We start from the raw sequence: 17,955 nt of genomic DNA, 5'->3' as shown, positions 1-17,955 counted from the left end.
ATATGCAGCCCTGGTCAGTGTGGCTCAGTTGGTTGTGTGTCATTCAGTGCACTCACTGAAAGGTTGCTGGTTTGATTCTCAGTGAGGTCCTATCCTTGGTTGGGGCATGTGCAGGAGGCAGCCCATTGATGTTTCATTCTCATGGCAGTGTTTCTCTGTCTCTCTCTCTCCCCAAAAATCAACTAAAGGAAAAGAAATATGTAATTACATTGAAGAAAATTTGGCAAATAGAAGAAAAATATATCCCCAATAGTACCATCAACCCAGTGTAAATACTGTAGTATGTTGCTATAACATATAGCTTCTTTTTCTCTGCATTTTTCTTTGCATAACTACTACTAATCTTGTTTGTTATTAATAGTATATGATTATGTCAGTTGTTATTGCACAATAGAAGGTGTAATTTTTTAAAATTTGTTTGTTTGTTTTTTTAATTAAATCTTTATTGTTCAGGTTACATTTGTGGTTGTGTGTCATTCAGTGCACTCACTGAAAGGTTGCTGGTTTGATTCTCAGTGAGGTCCTATCCTTGGTTGGGGCATGTGCAGGAGGCAGCCCATTGATGTTTCATTCTCATGGCAGTGTTTCTCTGTCTCTCTCTCTCCCCAAAAATCAACTAAAGGAAAAGAAATATGTAATTACATTGAAGAAAATTTGGCAAATAGAAGAAAAATATATCCCCAATAGTACCATCAACCCAGTGTAAATACTGTAGTATGTTGCTATAACATATAGCTTCTTTTTCTCTGCATTTTTCTTTGCATAACTACTACTAATCTTGTTTGTTATTAATAGTATATGATTATGTCAGTTGTTATTGCACAATAGAAGGTGTAATTTTTTAAAAAATTTAATATATTTTTATTGATTTCAGAGAGGAAGGGAGAGGGAGAGAAAGATAGAAACATCAATGATGAGAGATAATCATTAATTGGCTGCCTCCTGCATGCTCCACACTGGGATCAAGCCCACAACCCAGGCATATGCTCTGATTAGGAATCGAACCCTGACGTCTGGTTCATAGGTTGACGCTCAACCACTGAGCTACTCCGGCCAGGCAGAAGGTGTAATTTTTAATAATTAATCCTTTTTGCCCTGGCTGGTGTGGCTTAGTTGGTTGGAGCATCATTCTGAGCACCAAAAGCTTGCCAGTGTGATTTCCAGTCAGGGCACAACTTAGGTTGCGGGTTCAATCTCTGGTGAGGGAACATACAGGAGGCAACTGAATGATGCTTCTCTCATACATCAATGTTTCTCTTTATCTTCCTCCCTCTCTTCCCCTTTCTCTCTAAAATTAGTAAAACATATCAAACATATCCTTGTGTGAGGATTAAAAAAAATACTTCCTGAAGATTCACTTAAAATTTAAAATGAGGCTAAGATATTTTCAGATATGAAAGATAAATTCTTGGGTCACTGTTTTTTTTTCTGTTGTTTTTTTTTTCTGAGCACCTAGTAGAGTCTTTTAGAACAGATAATGTTTTACTCTCTTATTCTGCTTCCTCAACATCTGGTCAAGTTTCTAGCACATAGTAAGCACTTAATGAACACTCAGGGACTAAAGGAAGAGAGGAAAATATGCACTTACACTAAACACAAAAGAGGACAGAATTACATGAGGATGCTTTTGGCTGTAAGTTACAGAATTATCAACTACAAGTGGCTCAAACAATAAGGACATTTTTAATTTCACACTAGAGGCTCCGTGCACGAAATTCGTGCAGTGTGTGTGTGTGTGTGTGTGGGGGGGGGGGGGGGATGAGTGTCCCTCAGCCCAGCCTGCACCCTCTCCAATCTGGGACCCCTTGGGGGATGTCCGACTGCCGGTTTAGGCCCTGTGGGATCAGGCCTAAACCGGCAGTCAGACATCCCTCTCACAATCTGGGACTGCTGGTTCCTAACCACTTGCCTGCTGATTGCCCCTAACCACTTCTGCCTGCCAGCCTGATCACCCCCTAATCACTCCCCTGCCAGCCTGATTGACACCTAACTGCTCCCCTGCTGGCCGGATCGCCCCCAACTGCCCTCCCCTACAGGCCTGGTCACCCCCAACTTCCCTCCCCTGCTGGCCATCTTGTGACGACATGGGGGCAGCCATCTTGTGATGACATGGGGGTGGCCATCTTGTGACACGAGGGTGTGAGGGTCAATTTGCATATTACCTCTTTATTATATAGGATGACAAAAGTTCAGAATCAGGGCAGCTCCAAGGTTGGTTATGCAGCTGAACAGTGTCATGGAAGACCCAGGTGTTTTTCATTGTTGTACTCAGCCATCCTCAGCATATTGGTCATTTCTTTCATTATAATTGCAAGATGGATGTAGGAGTTCCAGGTGCCATTAGCAGACATGTTCATGTCTAGCAAAGAGGCAGTGTTTCCTCCTGTGTATCTCTGTTTATGACTGAGGAAAACTTCTTACAGATGCTTTTAGCTGATTTCTATTCAGATCCCATTGGCCACTATTGGTTCATAAGCCCATGCCCTGGCTGACAAAGGCTGTTGGGTAGACACCAACAGTCCCTGGCATCTAAATGCCAGAGGAAGCAATAGTAGGGAAGATGAGAAAGATATGCCATAGGAGAAAGAGTAGTGATAGGAGGCAGGTTGAAAGAGCCTGTGGTATAGTAGGGTGTGCATTATGCAGATACCAGTTTTGTAGAATTGTCTAAATTTGGAGATGTAAATTATAGGAAATCACAAGCACAAAATCACTAGCTCCAATCAGGTACTTGAATGCTTCATTACTTTCATGATAAATCTTTCTTCAATGATATCCCAGCTTTCCCCACATGTAGCATCACTACTCTAGAGAGAACAGAAGACAGTTTAGGATGGAATTGGGTAACAAATTAAAAGAACAGTGTTTGCCTTTTTATTAACATTATAGAGTTCAGGTAAAAGAGGATATAGCATTTTGTTATTTAAGAAAAGGATAAGGCCCGGCCAGAGTGGCTCAGTTTGTTGAGCGTCTTCTGGTGCACCAAAGGGTTGCCAGTTTGATTCCCAGTCAGGGCACATACCTGGGTTGCGGGTTTGACCCTGAGTTGGGGAGCATGCTGAGGGCAGCTAATCAATGTTTCTCTCTCACATCGATCTCTCTTTAGTTCCTTTCCTCTCTCTATGCATGTCCTTGGGTGAGGATTAAAAAAGAAAGAAAAGGATAAGCCCTGGCTGGGTAGCTGAGTTGGTTAGAGTGTTATCTCAATACACCAAGGCTGTAGGTACGATTCCTGGTCAGGGCACATACAAGAATTGACCAATGAATGCGTAAATAAGTGGAACAAATTGATGTTTCTCTCTCTAAAATCAATACATTTTTAAAAAGAATAAAATGTGTGGGGATTACAAAGATAATGGATTTTTTTAAAGAACCTTAAATTTTTATTAATAGTACTTTTAAACAGTTGTAGTCTTCTACATTTTCTTGACTCTCAGAAACTATGTATAAAAGTAAAAATGCATAAATATATGAACAAATCCTTATACTCTCTAGAAACAAAATGTTCAAAATGTTCAGCCCATTATATATATATATATATCTCCTAGGTGCCCTCAAATATATACAATAAAGCTGATATTACAACACCTGTAAAATTTAGATGGAATTGAATTAACATGTTAATAATTAACATAAAATATGAAAATTATATCTAGAAATTACATATAATACCACGCTTTATATTTCTTTCTATTTTCTCTGGGTGGGGTGGGGGAGAGAGAGAAACAGTGATCACCTGTTTCACCTGCTATCTTGTTGGTCTTCATGCAATTGCAGTAGAATCTCAGAGATGCTTCTGGGGGATGTTACAGTACTAGGTTGATATTCCAGTCTGCTGTTGCTGCTGTCTTTTTTTAAAAGAAACATTTTTATCTGCCTCTGGTTCTTGATATTATATATTGACTTCTCATTGTATTTCATATTTCACACTAGATTTTAAAAATTGAAACATATTTGCTAATCAATGTAGTGTTAATTTGTAGAAGTCTGTCATCTACACCAGCATTGAAAGCATCTGGCACATACGGACCTTCCATTAATACTTGTTTAATGAAAGAATGAATGGTTTATACAATATTGGGACTTCTAAGATAATTGTAATAATTTAAGAAAAACAAATATTGGATGCTAACTTGTATTTTCTAACATTATTCCCTTTTAGATAATGTGATAGTACCCATCTTTTGAAAAATTAAACACCATATATTTTTTAAAGATTTTAAGTGATATGCTGAATGGATAGTTTGGCTATTAAGACATAAATTGTCAGGGCACTACATATGTGGAAAATTAGAACATAATTTGAAAAGAAGAGATTATAGATATGGGTATCTGTGATTAAGTAAGGGAGGCCATGAATATAATGAAAGTAGAATGTTGTAACTATGTGTTGTGCTTTATGCTTCTCAAAAGATGTCTTTCTACATACATATTATATGGGTCTGCCTATCTCTCATTATCTAAAATTTAAAATGTGTTATTTTTATAGCTGTTATTCTTGGGCACACAAGTAAATCAATGTGTATATTCAAAAGATGTTTGTTTCTGACAAGTAAAATGGTTAATATAAATATCTTAACATCAACATTTATATATATTAAAGTATGTTGTTTAGTCATAGATCTCATTTTGAACGTGTTTTTATATGTATAATAAAAATGCACCTTTTAATTTTATATAATATCTTTAAAAACTCTTTTAAAAATATTGTAAGATGAATGGAATTTAAAACAACATTATTAGCACAAGATTCATGTTAATGTTTACTCATGTAAATAGTACAAAATACTGCCTAATTAGTGTGGTTGGTAAATTTTTGGTACTTTAATTTTCTGTTATTGTAAACCATGCATAAAAAGCTTGCCTATCGAGAAGTGCAGAATTGTCAGAGCTTAAACAGCTGACATCTGCTTACTCTCTTAAAAAAAAAAAAAAAAAGAATAACAAGCCATTTCAGCCTAATCTACCTCAAATGTGTTCATGTAAATGGAGGTCCATCTATTGACCTGTATTCTTTTCAGCTCAGGATTGGTCCACATGGTTTATGAAACCAGGAAGGCTGATTTGAAATGCAGATGTCGAGACAGTGAAGTACCCTCCCCTTTTTTTCTTTGCTGTATCTGTCAGGGAGAAAAATGGCTTGCACAAGGGTCAGTCACCCATACTCACTTAATTACTTTTCTTGGACCCACAGAACTGTCACAAGCTGTGGTGGATGTGGAGCAGTTCCTCTGTTAGTACTTTGTATCCAGGAGCCAGAAATTGCTTTGAAAAGGATTGCTGCTTCGGACCTCAGTGATATTTCAAAGCATTCTCCAGAGTTAGCACAGACAGTAGTGGATGCAGGAGCTACTGCTCACTAAGCCCAGATGATTCTGAACCCTGCCGCTAAATTAAAGGTATTTAAAGATAAGTTAAAAAACAGATTTCTGTTAATCTAATGGAAAATGTGTATGGTTTAATATATTTTCAAAAATAATTTATAAATTATTATTGAAAACAGATGTGACTATATTATGTATTTAGTGTGTGGAAATTATGCTGTAAGGATTATATAATAAAGACATTATTGGGGAAAATATGTGCAATGTTAAAAATTAGAGGTAACATTAGTACTAACATTAATTGCTAAAATAAGGAATCACATTAATGATTGAATTTCATTAATCAGGGTGGGAAGGCACCTAAAGGTTTTCTAGCTCACCACTAATTATATTTAAATTTCTTATGAAAATTGTCATATTTGTTTGTCTTTTTTATAGCTTTCTAAAATCTGATTTTCAGTTAATAGTCACCAATTATACTTTTGTATGCTAATAATTCGTTATATCCTATAAGGTTTTAAATTTGTTAATGTTAACTAAGCATACATGGAAAGTTCTTTGAAATGTTACAGCATCGTGCCAAAAATAAGATGTTAGTTCTGCCTGATCTTTTTTGTACTATATTGCCACATGTATTGTAAATTAACAATTTAAGTACTACATAATTAAGAAATAGTATTTACCCAGAAGTCATATTCTTTGACCATCTGATAGAGATTTAAATAGTCCACAGAAAACTAAGACATTTAATTTGGAAAGTAGGGAATTTAAGAAATTCAGTATTTAGGTATAAGACTAGGATGAAAATGTCTCAAAACTCAGAAATCGTAAGTTATGTTACAAATGTAATTGTTTTTTCTTTTTATAAAGGAATTTGACCATATTAAGCTATTTAAATTATACCATATCTCTGCAGTGGACTCTATGTGATGCTTTGTTTTATTTTGGTTTTCGCTTGACAGCCTCAGATCCTTTCCACTCTCGGGTGGCAAAACAGTCTGTGGGTCTGGCCCAAATGGTGGCTGAGGCAGAGATTTTTCCAGTTGTACCTACCTGCCTGAGAGACAAAGATGAATACGTGAAGAAAAATGCTTCTATTTTAATTAAGAAGATTGCACAACATACAGCCAAGGTAAAAATAAAAAGCTTTTCAAACACAATAATATTAGTTAGTTTTCTTTGTAAAGTAAAACACCAGTTTGTATACAAGGCCCAGGTGCTGTGCCACACGATTTGGCGAGGTCAGGGCTTCTCATCGTGAGCACTATGCACATTTTGGACTAGATAATTCTTTGTTGTGGGGGACTGCCCTGTACACTGTAGGATGGATATTTAGCAGCATCCTTGGCCCCTGCCAGTAACATCTTTTTTCACTGTGACAGTCGAAAGTGTCTCCATATGTTGCCAAATATTTCTCAGGGGACCAAAGTGTCCCTTGTTGAGAACCTTACTGGGTTATATCAATGGAGTTTGAGACAGAAATCTCAGTTTCTAATCATTTCCTGCTTTCCATTTCTAGATTGTGGGGACTGTAGACCTTTGCCATTCTTGTCATTTTAGGTCAGCTGGGAATAGTAAGAGGTTGTCCAGTTCCAGGCAGGAGAGACCACCAGGCCCCTAGCCTAGAGTGACTACTCTAGTAGCTGCTTTTATGTGGTGGTTCCCCCTCTGAGTTCTTAGATGCCAAAGGAATAGGGTGGATTCTGCAGTTGTATCTTTTTCCTGTGTATGTTATGACTAATCAATTTCATTTCACTAAAGTTTAAAGTCCTCATTCTTTATTTCACCTAACATCTTGGTTGAGATTTTTTATTTTTGAAGTGTAAATAGCTAGTAACCATTGTTCGCAAGGGGGATAATTAGGCTAGGATACTTCAAGTCTGACATTGTCGTTCAGCATTCAGTGAGTAATCTGCTTCATACTCACAATTGTGATTGGGGCTTTCAGTAGTTAGCTAGTTATGAACTAGCCCTAGGCTTAGTGTCTAGGTGAGGAATTTTGACATCTATTAGAATAGGGATAAAAGTTGTGCCATAGCTGCATGAAAATTGAAGCACAGAGTAAGCTCCGTACAGTGGGTATATTTGTACATTCAAAATAGGATTATTATACTTGTATATTTCTTTAATAAGTAGAGTAATTTCACTAAATCATATTTCAAATTTCACCAGGTGTTTTTAGGTCCTAAGTAAAAATGTTTGGCAATATTAAAGTCATGTTTAAAGATCATTTTACGCTTTACAGTCACAATTACCACACTCTCCTTCCTTTCCCTTAACATCAACATTTCCCTTAGCTTTCGCAGCTGACAGTGAACGCAGGAGTTGCCGCCATGATTGACTGCATTGGATCTTGCAAAGGAAACATAAGGCATCATGATGCTTGGTTATGTGGCGGCTCATTCTGAGAACCTGGCAATGGCGGTGATCATTAGCAAGGTTTGTTCTTGCTTGCTTTTCTTCTAATTATTGCAGTGAGATATTCTAAGACAGAACCATAGTAATACTCTCCCATAGATTATAAAATGTAACTGACCAGAGTGAAAGGAACCTGAAGAATTTTCAGCCTGTTTTCAAGGCTTATTAGTAAGTTTCTAAAAGCAATGCTTGAAGTAAGGTTTACTTTGTAGGCAGTTTAAAGTTTTACTCAGTATTTAATATCTACAAAATAGCCATACCTCTGAGTATTAGTATTACCTGTATTGAAATATTCAGTGTATTTGTATCCTGAAGGACTGACTATATATTTACAAATATGTAAAGCATACTTTGATTAAAGACAACTGTTACAAATTACATGCCCAGTGGTCATTCTCCCCTTATCTGTCATTTGGGTAGGAGATGACAATGGCTGGGACATCCCTTTTTATCCACTGTCCTTCAGCTTTCATGAACTAAATTTCTCTTTTTAGATGTAGGCAATTCAGAGCACATGTCAGACAGTGATGTTTTGTGTCCTTGCTCTAGGAATTTGACCTCATTTCAATTTACAACTTGGTATTAACCCACCATACAGGGTAGCCCTGACACATAGTAGGTGCTCAGAAATATTGATTGAATTATGGATAAGAATTAATCTCCTGAGGAGCGCTTCAGGGGCTGTGTGCTTACAGTGTCTCCACCAACCCTCTAGGGTGTGGGTTTCTTATCAGCACAGAACGCCTGCTGCTGTATGTTAAACAGAAGTGTGGATTTTTTTTTAGCCCTCGATAATCCTCAGACTAAAAGGGAGCCTCAGATCTTTATTTCCTACCTATTCCTTGATAATTCTTTGCTTTGCTCGCTTTTTATCCTACGCTTTTCCTTTTGTTCTATTACCAAAGACTATGATAGTGACTAGAACAGGAGGAGTGTTGCTTCTGAAGGGTCACTGTGGGGATATTACTGGGATTTTTGATTCTTGGTTCTTTTGTGGATCGCAGAAAGCTTATACATAGGAAAAATGATGAAAGAAGCAGCAATTGCTTTTGCTTCCTGTATTTCCTCCCCAAACTAACCAGGAGGCGCCCCCCTCCTTTGTTGAGGAGGCTGCTGGCCTCTCCCACCTCCGTGTCTCAGCCAGTTGAAGATCAAGGTGGCAGCAGCAGTTTGAGTCAAACTGCACAGTTCTGTGTTCTTCTTTTTCCTACATAGTACTCTAAAGACTAAAAATACTTCACATGTAAACAATACTTCCTAATTTTCAAATCACATTCTTGTTTCTTATCTTGTTTGCTATTCATAATAACTGAGGGTGGGGTGGAGGAGGCTGACTTCTTTTCCTCCTGCTTCTTCAGTCTTGATATGTACCAGAGTATGAACTTTCTGGAAAGTTCCCTCATCCCGACCTTTCGTATTGGCAGACAAACATTTTTAGTTGGAAAAAAAGTCAATGAAGAAATATGGTGGGTATCTTCAGGGAATTGGTTTTAATAATCAAATTTAAAGTCACAGAGAAAAAAGTGTATATGATCATTTGGACTTTGCTATGGTAGCATAGCAGTGTGACCTTGACTTTAGTGGTACTAAAAGGTGATAATTATTATAGTTTCAAATTAGTTAGAAAGTTATTCATATACAGAATCTGGAATTGTAATTTGATTTGGCAATTTGATTCTTCCTTAGATATAGAAACAGATGTATTTGAGGCCCTTTAGTTAATTCTGTTTTATTTAGATAAAACTGAAGCCTAAAGTGCAAAATACAAGCATGTACTATCTGTGTAACAAAAGTAATCCTTTCTACTTTGACAATCATGTTAAAATGGGCAAAACTACCATTTAAAAGTTGACCAAAATTAATGGAAATTTAATGACTAGTGTAGGAAAGGTTCTAGTAAATATAGTTCATCTAAATGTTACTGAAATAGAATTCTGGCTCACATTATTCATTGGATTTCAAATCTCTAGTAGTTATTTTGTTGTCAGATCTTTTATACTTAGTGAAAAGGCAATTTTAAAGTATTCTAAATTAACTTTTTAACAAAGAAAAATAAAAGGTTTTAAAATCTAAGCGTTTAAAATTTGTCCCAGTGGAATCTGGTTTTACCTACGTACTAATCTGTGGCTTCTGTTGTTTGGTTAAATGCTTCTGTATTTGGTGAGTAAATGCTAGCAGAGGTAGAGTAGTTGGGTTGTAACAGATCATTAAGGTAAATTAGTTCTAGTCATTTTATTGACTTGAAAAATGACAGCCCCTGTGCTGTGCTTGTTTATTGAACCATCTAGGAAAAAAGGATCAAGGCCAAATGATTTCTTCTAATGTTTGAGAGACACGGGAGACTATTTAATCCTGCTCTGGTTTCATAACACTTGCTCTGTTGATCAACGCTGCAGGGTGTGCCCCAGTTGTCAGTCTGCTTGTCAGAAGAACCAGAAGATCACGTTAGGTCTGCCACTGCCTGGGCCGTGGCACAGATCGGGAGACACACTCCGGAGCATGCACAGGCCGTCGCAGTCACAAACACTCTGCCAGTGCTGCTTTCTTTGTACATGTCACAGAAAGCTCTGAGGATCTTCAAGTAAAAGTAAGTGCTTAATTCTTACTGTCTCATGAAGATTTGTTAGATTTTGACTGAATATGTAATTTAAAATGTCTTAATTTTCATTATGGACAATTTTGTTGTTATGAGTCAAGAAATACAAATTTATCAGAAGAACTGAGGGGAGTCTTCTTTGAAAATGGGTTGCCCTTGTCTCTGAAAATCAGTGACATGTTTTAAAGAAAGATCTCTGCAGATGCAGAGTTGTTTATAAAATGAATGTCTGGTTGTTGCCTTCTACATTCCTGCTGACTTTTCTTATAAAATATGAATTGAAGAATAATAGGATTTTTGAAGTTAGAATTGGATGCAGACAACTTTAGTCTATCTTACATTAAAAAATTCAGTCCAGCCCTGGCCGATGTAGCTCAGTGGTTTAATGACAAGCTATTAACCAGAAGGTCAAGGTTTGATTCCCAGTCAGGGCACAAGCCCGGTTGTGGACTGGATGCCCATTAGAGGGTGTGTTTCTCTCTCTCTCTCTCTCTCTCTCTCTCTCTTTCTCTCTCTCCCCCTTTCTTTCTCTCTAAAATCAATTAAAATATATTTTACAAAATATTTTTAAAAATTTGAGTCCAAAAGCATTTAAGGTGCTTTGCAATGTATAATATAACTGAGCAGGGGGTGTTCCTGAAGTCCTGATCCATCTCTCCTAACTCAAAGTCTGCCTGGTTTTTTAATTATATGTCTTAAATTTGTTCTTTAAAAGAAAAATGCCCATAGTATTCACCAAATTAAACATTTTAAAAATATGCATTTTTAAAAATCCAGCTTTCTGAAAAAATATTATTAGCTACTACAATGATTCACAGAGCATGAATATAAAGTAGGATGGGTTAATTATGAAATTTCAAAGAAAGTGTTTCCCAGCACACTACATTATTAGGAAAACATGTAACTTTTTGAAAACAGCTTTTAGAATTGACTTGGATTAAAGTTCACAGAAAAGACAATAATTAAAAATAAAATTAAAAATAGTAAGTTAAATAATATTTAAATATAAATTAAATCAGTAAATTAACAAGTAAGAAAACACGCTTGCTGAAACAACTTTAAATGATACAATGAAGCAGGCAGTTTATTAGAACTGTATAGTTCAGGGACTCTGACAGTTATGTATATAGTGAACCATTTATTTAATTATCAATTTATATATTTATAAATTTAAAATTTTATAATTTATAAATTTTATAAAAATGAATTTATGTATATTTGGTAATGTTTACCTGTTATTTCTCTACAAATTCATTGAGTGAAGTTGATTTCTAAGATTAACGTGTGTGTGTTTTTTCATTTTTTATAAGACTTTCTGGATTTGGGGCTTCCCTTATATTTCTCTGATGTTGAGTGCATTCCCTGACAATGCTTGGTAGGAAGAGTAAGACTGACAATGTGCTAAGGCCTTTTCCAATTTAACAAATCCTGTGATTCTTTGACTTTCTGGTTGAGAAATCACAACTCCATTTTCAGTTTTGAGTTGCTCAGTACAGCTTATTTACATATATGTAATTTTAACCTATATATGTATTTCTCTTTTGGCCTCGAATTTCTTTAACTCACTATCATTACTGTTTTTCCTTTCTCCCTCTTCCCTTCCCATTCCCCAAATTCCTCTTCTTTCCTCTTCCCTCTTCCTCACTTTACACCTTCCTACCCCTTACCTCAGGTGGTCCAATGACTATGGCCTCCTCTGCAGGGTCTCTATAGGCATAACCTGTGCTGCCCAGGCTATAATAGTAGTTATATTCAACTTCTGGATTATCAACAGATCCATTATGACTAACCAAAAAGGCTCTATCACTTTCACATTCCTGAACTTAGCAACATTTATTTTCCTGTAAATTTTGGAAATAAAAGGATACATGAATTAGAGCATGAATAATTCATAGTAGAATCAATAGTAAATCTAGCTGAGAAACCCTTGCAAATAGTCTCTTAGCACTATGCAGGTGTGGACAAAAGTAGGTTTACAGTTGTAATACAAATAAATAATGCAATAATTAACAAATAATAATACAAGAATAAACTGTTTCACATACCCACTACTGAAAACCTACTTTTGCCACCTTGTATACATCTTTTTTTTGTATTGATTAAGGTATTACATATGTGTTCTTATCCCCCCATTGTCTACTTCTTTTATACTACAAGTATATATAACTTGTTTTTTAATGAATTATTATGGTATTATGATATATAAATATCACTGAAGTAAAAGTAAGATGATTTTATTGTGTTTTATTTTAACAAAGGTGGTTTTAGTAAAACATTTAGGTTTAGAAATTAAGGTTTCTTCTGTCTACATTTGATACCATAATTACTTTAAGGAAATACACTGGGTGTTAAATTAAATTATATTAATCATTGTCCTATTAACAATCTTCTAAGGCTTTAAATCCATTCAAATATTTTCTTAATGTAGGGACTTCATCATCCTTTTTTTTCTTCCTCAAGGTCTCTTAGATTCTATCAGTTGTTGGATGAGAGTCCAAGTTTGTTGATTTCACACTATCTCAGGAGGGGAAAATTCAACCAGGAGCTTCAGGAACTGTCTAATAGTATTTCTCACTTACTCTGTGGCAGCTTTCAAATTACAAGGCCATGTTGAAGTTTATTTTGTACCAAAGGCATGTCAACTTCTTAAGCACTCTCTAATTGGTTCTGATCTAAGAGAACCAATGAGCAGCCCCTTGAAATTTCTTGTATATTTTTACATAACTTTACTATCTGCCTGTGCCTATATTGTATCAAATACCTGATTAAATATTGAAAAAAAAATCTTGTATTTAATAAGCTTTCCTATATATTTTTTAAAAATACTCAGGCAATTTCCATTTTCATTTGTTTGATTTAGAAACATCCTATTAAAATGTTCCATGTTAATTTTGGCATTTGAATAAGTTCATTCTATCACCTTAGTTATAAAACTATTTCTAAGATAATTATTTGCTTTATTATGTTCTTATCATGATGGTTGGCCCTTTAATTTTTTAGCAGCTTGCAAGCAAGCTGCTAAAAAATGGCTAAATATAATTTAACCATTTAAAGTGTACAGTTCATTGGCTTTTAGTATATTCAGAATTGTGCGACCATACTGCAGTCTAATTTTAGAACATTTTTATCACCCCCCATCACTCTGTATCTTCCCTATCTAGCCCCAGGCAACCATTAATTTACTTTCTGTATTTGTCTCTTCCAGACATTTAATTTAAATAGAATCATACAATATATGTGGCATATTGTGCCTGGCTTCTTTCACTTAGCATAAGTTTCAAGGCTCATTCTTGTATAGCACATATTGATATTTTGTACCTTTTTATTGAAAAATAATATTCTATTGTATTGATATACATTTTGTTTCGCCATTTACCAATTGATGAACATTTGGATTATTTGTACTCTGACTATTATGAATAATGCAGCTATGAACATTATTATACAAATTTTTATGTGGACTATTTTTATTTCTCTTGGGTACATACTTAGTAGTGTAATTGCTAGCTCATATGATAACTGTTTAACATTTTGAGGAACTGCCAAATTGTTTTCCAATGTGGGCAGCATTTTGTATTCCCATCAGCAATGTGTGTGGATTCCAATTTTTCACATCCTTGCCAACACTTATCATCTTTGTGTTTTTATTTATAGCATTTCTAGTGGGTCTGAATTGGTATCTCATTGTGGTTTTGATTTGTATTTACCTAATGGTTAAAGATGTTGAAAATATTTTTATTTGCTAATTGGCCATTCATATATCTTCTTTGGAGAAAGGTCTAATTAGACCATGTGCCCATTTAAAAATTTGGCTATTCTTGAGTTATAAGGATTCTTTTTTTTAAAATATATTTTTTATTGATTTTTTACAGAGAGGAAGGGAGAGAGATAGAGAGTTAGAAACATCGATGAGTGAGAAACATCGATCAGCTGCCTCCTGCACATCTCCCACTGGGGATGTGCCCGCAACCAAGGTACATGCCCTTGACCGGAATTGAACCTGGGACCTTTCAGTCCGCAGGCTGACGCTCTATCCACTGAGCCAAACCGGTTTTGGCTATAAGGATTCTTTATATATTATGGGTACAAGTACTTACCAGATGTATGGTTTGCAAGTATTTTTTCCCAATCTGTGGATTGTGTTATTACTTTCTTGATGGTATTGTTTGCAGCAAAACATTTTAAAATTTTATCTTTATTGTTGAAAATGTTATAGGTGTTGCCTTTTCCCTACCATAGTACTCCTCCACCCAGCACCTGCCCCCTCCCCAGGCCTTCACCACACTATTGTCTGTGTCCATGGGTTATGCATATATGCATATAAGTTCTTTGGTTAATCTCTCCCATCCACCCCCTAAACACTGACTTCCTGCTGAGATTCCTCAGTCTGTTCCATGTTTCTATGTCTCTGGATCTATTTTATTCATCAGTTTATTTTGGATTCCACATATGAGATCATGTGATAGTTGTCTTTCTCTGACTGACTTATTTCATTTAGCATAATCATCTCCAGGTCCCTCGATGCTGTCTCAAAGGGTAAGCAATTCTTCTTTTTATAGCTGTGGAGTATTCCGTGGTGTAAATGTACCACAGCTCTTTTTATCCATTTATTTACTGATGGGCACTTGGGCTGTTTCCAAATCTTAGCTATTATAAATTGCACTGCTATGAACATAGGGGTGCATTTATTCTTTCTGATTGGTGTTCAGGTTTCTTAGGATATATTCCTAGAAGTAGAATCACTGGGTCAAATAGAAGTTCCATTTTTAATTTTTTGAGGAAACTCCATTCTGTTTTCCATAGTGATTGTACCAGTATGCATTCCCACCAACAATGTACGAGGGTTCCCTTTTCTCCACATCCTCACCAGCACTTGTCATCTGTTGATTTGATGATCATAGCCATTCTGACAGTTTTGAAGTGATACCTCATTCTCGTTTCAAATGCATCTCTCTGATGATTAGTAACTTTGAACATTTTTTCATATGTATGTCTACTTTGGAGAGGTATCTAGTTAGGTCCTCTGCCCATTTTTTTAAATTGGATTGTTTGTTTTCTTTTGTTAAGTTGTATGAGTTCCTTATATACATTGGAAAGTAACCGCTTATCAGATGTATCATTGGCAAGTATTTTCTCCTATACAGTGGGCTCCCTTTTCATTTTCTGATGGTTACTTTTGCTGTGCAGAAGCTTTTTATTTTTATGGAGTCCCATTTGTTTATTTTCTCTTTTGTTTCCCTTTATACACAATAATGAACTCTCAGACAGAGAAACTAAACAAACAATTCCATTTACCATTGCAACAAAAAATTAAGGTACTTAGGAATAAACTTAACCAAGAAGGTAAAAGACCTATACTCAGAAAACCTCAAGATGTTGTAAAAAGAGATAGGCGATATAAACAAGTGGAAGAATATATTGTGTTAATGGATTGGTACAATTAACATCATTAAAATGTTCATACTACCCAAAGCAATCTATAGATTCAATGCAATCCCTATTAAAATACCAATGGCATATTTCACAGATCTAGAACAAATACTTCAAAAATTCATATGGAACCAAAAAGACCCTGAATAGCAGCAGCAATCTTGAGAAAGAAGAACAAAGTAGGAGGGATCACAATACCAGATATCAAATTATACTGCAAAGCCACTGTGAGCAAAATAGCCTGATACTGGCACAAGAACAGGCATATAGATCAATGGAACAGAACAGAGACCCCGAAAATTGACCCAAGCCATTATGCTCAATTAGTATTTGACAAAGGAGGCAAGAGCATACAATGGAGTAAAGACAGTCTCTTCAATAGAAGGTGTTGGGAAAATTGAACAGGTACGTGCAAAAAAAAAAAAAAATGACACTAGATCATCAACTTACACCATACACAAGAATAATCTCAAAATAGATAAAAGACTTAAATGTAAGTCGTGAAACCATAAAAATCCTAGAAGAAACCATAGGCAGCAAAATCTTAGACATCTCGTGTAGCAGTATGTTTGCTGATACATCTCCTAGGGCAAGGGAAGCAAAAACACTTTTACATTTTTAAAACATTTTAATTTATCTATTTTTTCTTTGGTTGCTATTGCAGTTAGAGCCATACCTAAGAACACTTTGCCTAACCCAAGGTCACAAAATTTATTCCTATGTTCCCCTTTCATTATAACTCCTTGGGCCAGGATGCTTTCAGGACAAAATTAACTTTTGAATAAGAAACATTTTTTATATTATTTAAAACAGTTTTTATTAAAAATCATCCATTAAGCAAAGCAATAATGAATAATTTTTATTATTCTCATTTTTTAAAATATATTTTATTGATTTTTTTACAGAGAGGAAGGGAGAGGGATAGAGAGCCAGAAACATCGATGAGAGAGAAACATCCATCAGCTGCCTCCTGCACACTCCCTACTGGGGATGTGCCCACAACCAAGGTACATGCCCTTGACCGGAATTGAACCTGGGACCCTTGAGTCCGCAGGCTGACGCTCTATCCACTGAGCCAAACTAGTCAGGGCATTATTCTCATTTTTTTGAAAATCATTTGAAATGGTATCCAGGGTTTTTATTGACAATTTTATTTATTACTTTTTTTTTTAAGAAAGAGGAAGGGAGAGGGAGAGATGGTGAGAGAGAGAGAGAGAAACATTGATGGCTATCTCTTGCATGCCTCCTACCGGGGATCCAGCCTGCCCAGACCAGGAATGTAATCAGCAACCTTTCAGTGCATGGAGGATGCCCAACCAACTGAGCCACACCTGCCAGGTCTAATTATTATTCTCATGTGTGTTGTTAGGAGGTAAAATATAGTGTTGCTAGTCCAGGGGTGGGCAAACTTTTTGACTCGAGGGCCACAATGGGTTCTTAAACTGGACCGGAGGGCCGGAACAAAAGCATGGATGGAGTGTTTGTGTGAACTAATATAAATTCAAAGTAAACATCATTACATAAAAGGGTACGGTCTTTTTTTTTTTAGTTTTATTCATTTCAAATGGGCCAGATCTGGCCTGCGGGCTGTAGTTTGCCCACGACTGTGCTAGTCACTTACTGTGGTTTTTACAACTGTCTGTGCTGCGCCAGCACAGCCAAGGATTTGGTGAGCCTGAGGAGGGGCAGTGAAGGATTAAAGAAGATAGACAAGAGAATACAGCTGGGGCTTGGTGGAACACTGCTTCTCTGATGGAGAGACAGTGCCCCAGCCTGCAAGCTGAAGCTTTATTTTATAGTCAGAACACACAAAGCAAAACAAGGGTAGTGGTCAACATGTTTACAATGTTCTTGTGAGTTTCACTTGTTTGGGCAGCACTTGCTGCAACTCCCACAGCCCATTAGCTACCTAGGAAGGAACTAGGGAGGGCTAAAAGGTCAAGCTTAATTATGCTAAGAGGGCTCTGCCCTCCAAGCGGGGACTTGTTTGTGGCCCTGCCACAGGTGAGTCTGAGGCTTAACCCTAGCTACTCCCTACAACTTTCTTTTGTTGTTGTTGTTAATCCTCACCCAAAGATTTTTTTTATTGATTAAGGTATTACATATGTGTCCTTATCTCCCCATAGGCCCCCCCCCCCACACACACACTCATGCCCTCACCCCCCTGGTGTCTGTGTCCATTGGTTA

General features: G+C 36.2%; 1 protein-coding gene across 1 annotated transcript in view; it reads left to right on the top strand.

Annotated features, from left to right (window-relative positions):
- SPAG6 (sperm associated antigen 6) overlaps nt 1-17,955 on the top strand; it is an 87,922-nt gene that overhangs the window by 32,864 nt on the left and 37,103 nt on the right. Inside the window, 8 exon segments of the mRNA XM_005865897.2 lie at nt 5,195-5,215; nt 5,218-5,399; nt 6,287-6,299; nt 6,302-6,456; nt 7,622-7,692; nt 7,694-7,763; nt 10,139-10,295; nt 10,298-10,329. Of these exon segments, the coding sequence (XP_005865959.2) occupies nt 5,195-5,215; nt 5,218-5,399; nt 6,287-6,299; nt 6,302-6,456; nt 7,622-7,692; nt 7,694-7,763; nt 10,139-10,295; nt 10,298-10,329 (701 nt within the window).

Source organism: Myotis brandtii, unplaced genomic scaffold (assembly GCF_000412655.1).
Source record: "Myotis brandtii unplaced genomic scaffold, ASM41265v1 scaffold215, whole genome shotgun sequence".
In the NCBI taxonomy this organism is placed as follows: Eukaryota; Metazoa; Chordata; class Mammalia; order Chiroptera; family Vespertilionidae; genus Myotis; species Myotis brandtii.
Note: the sequence above shows the minus strand (reverse complement) of the source record. Positions and strands in the feature narration are given on the sequence as shown.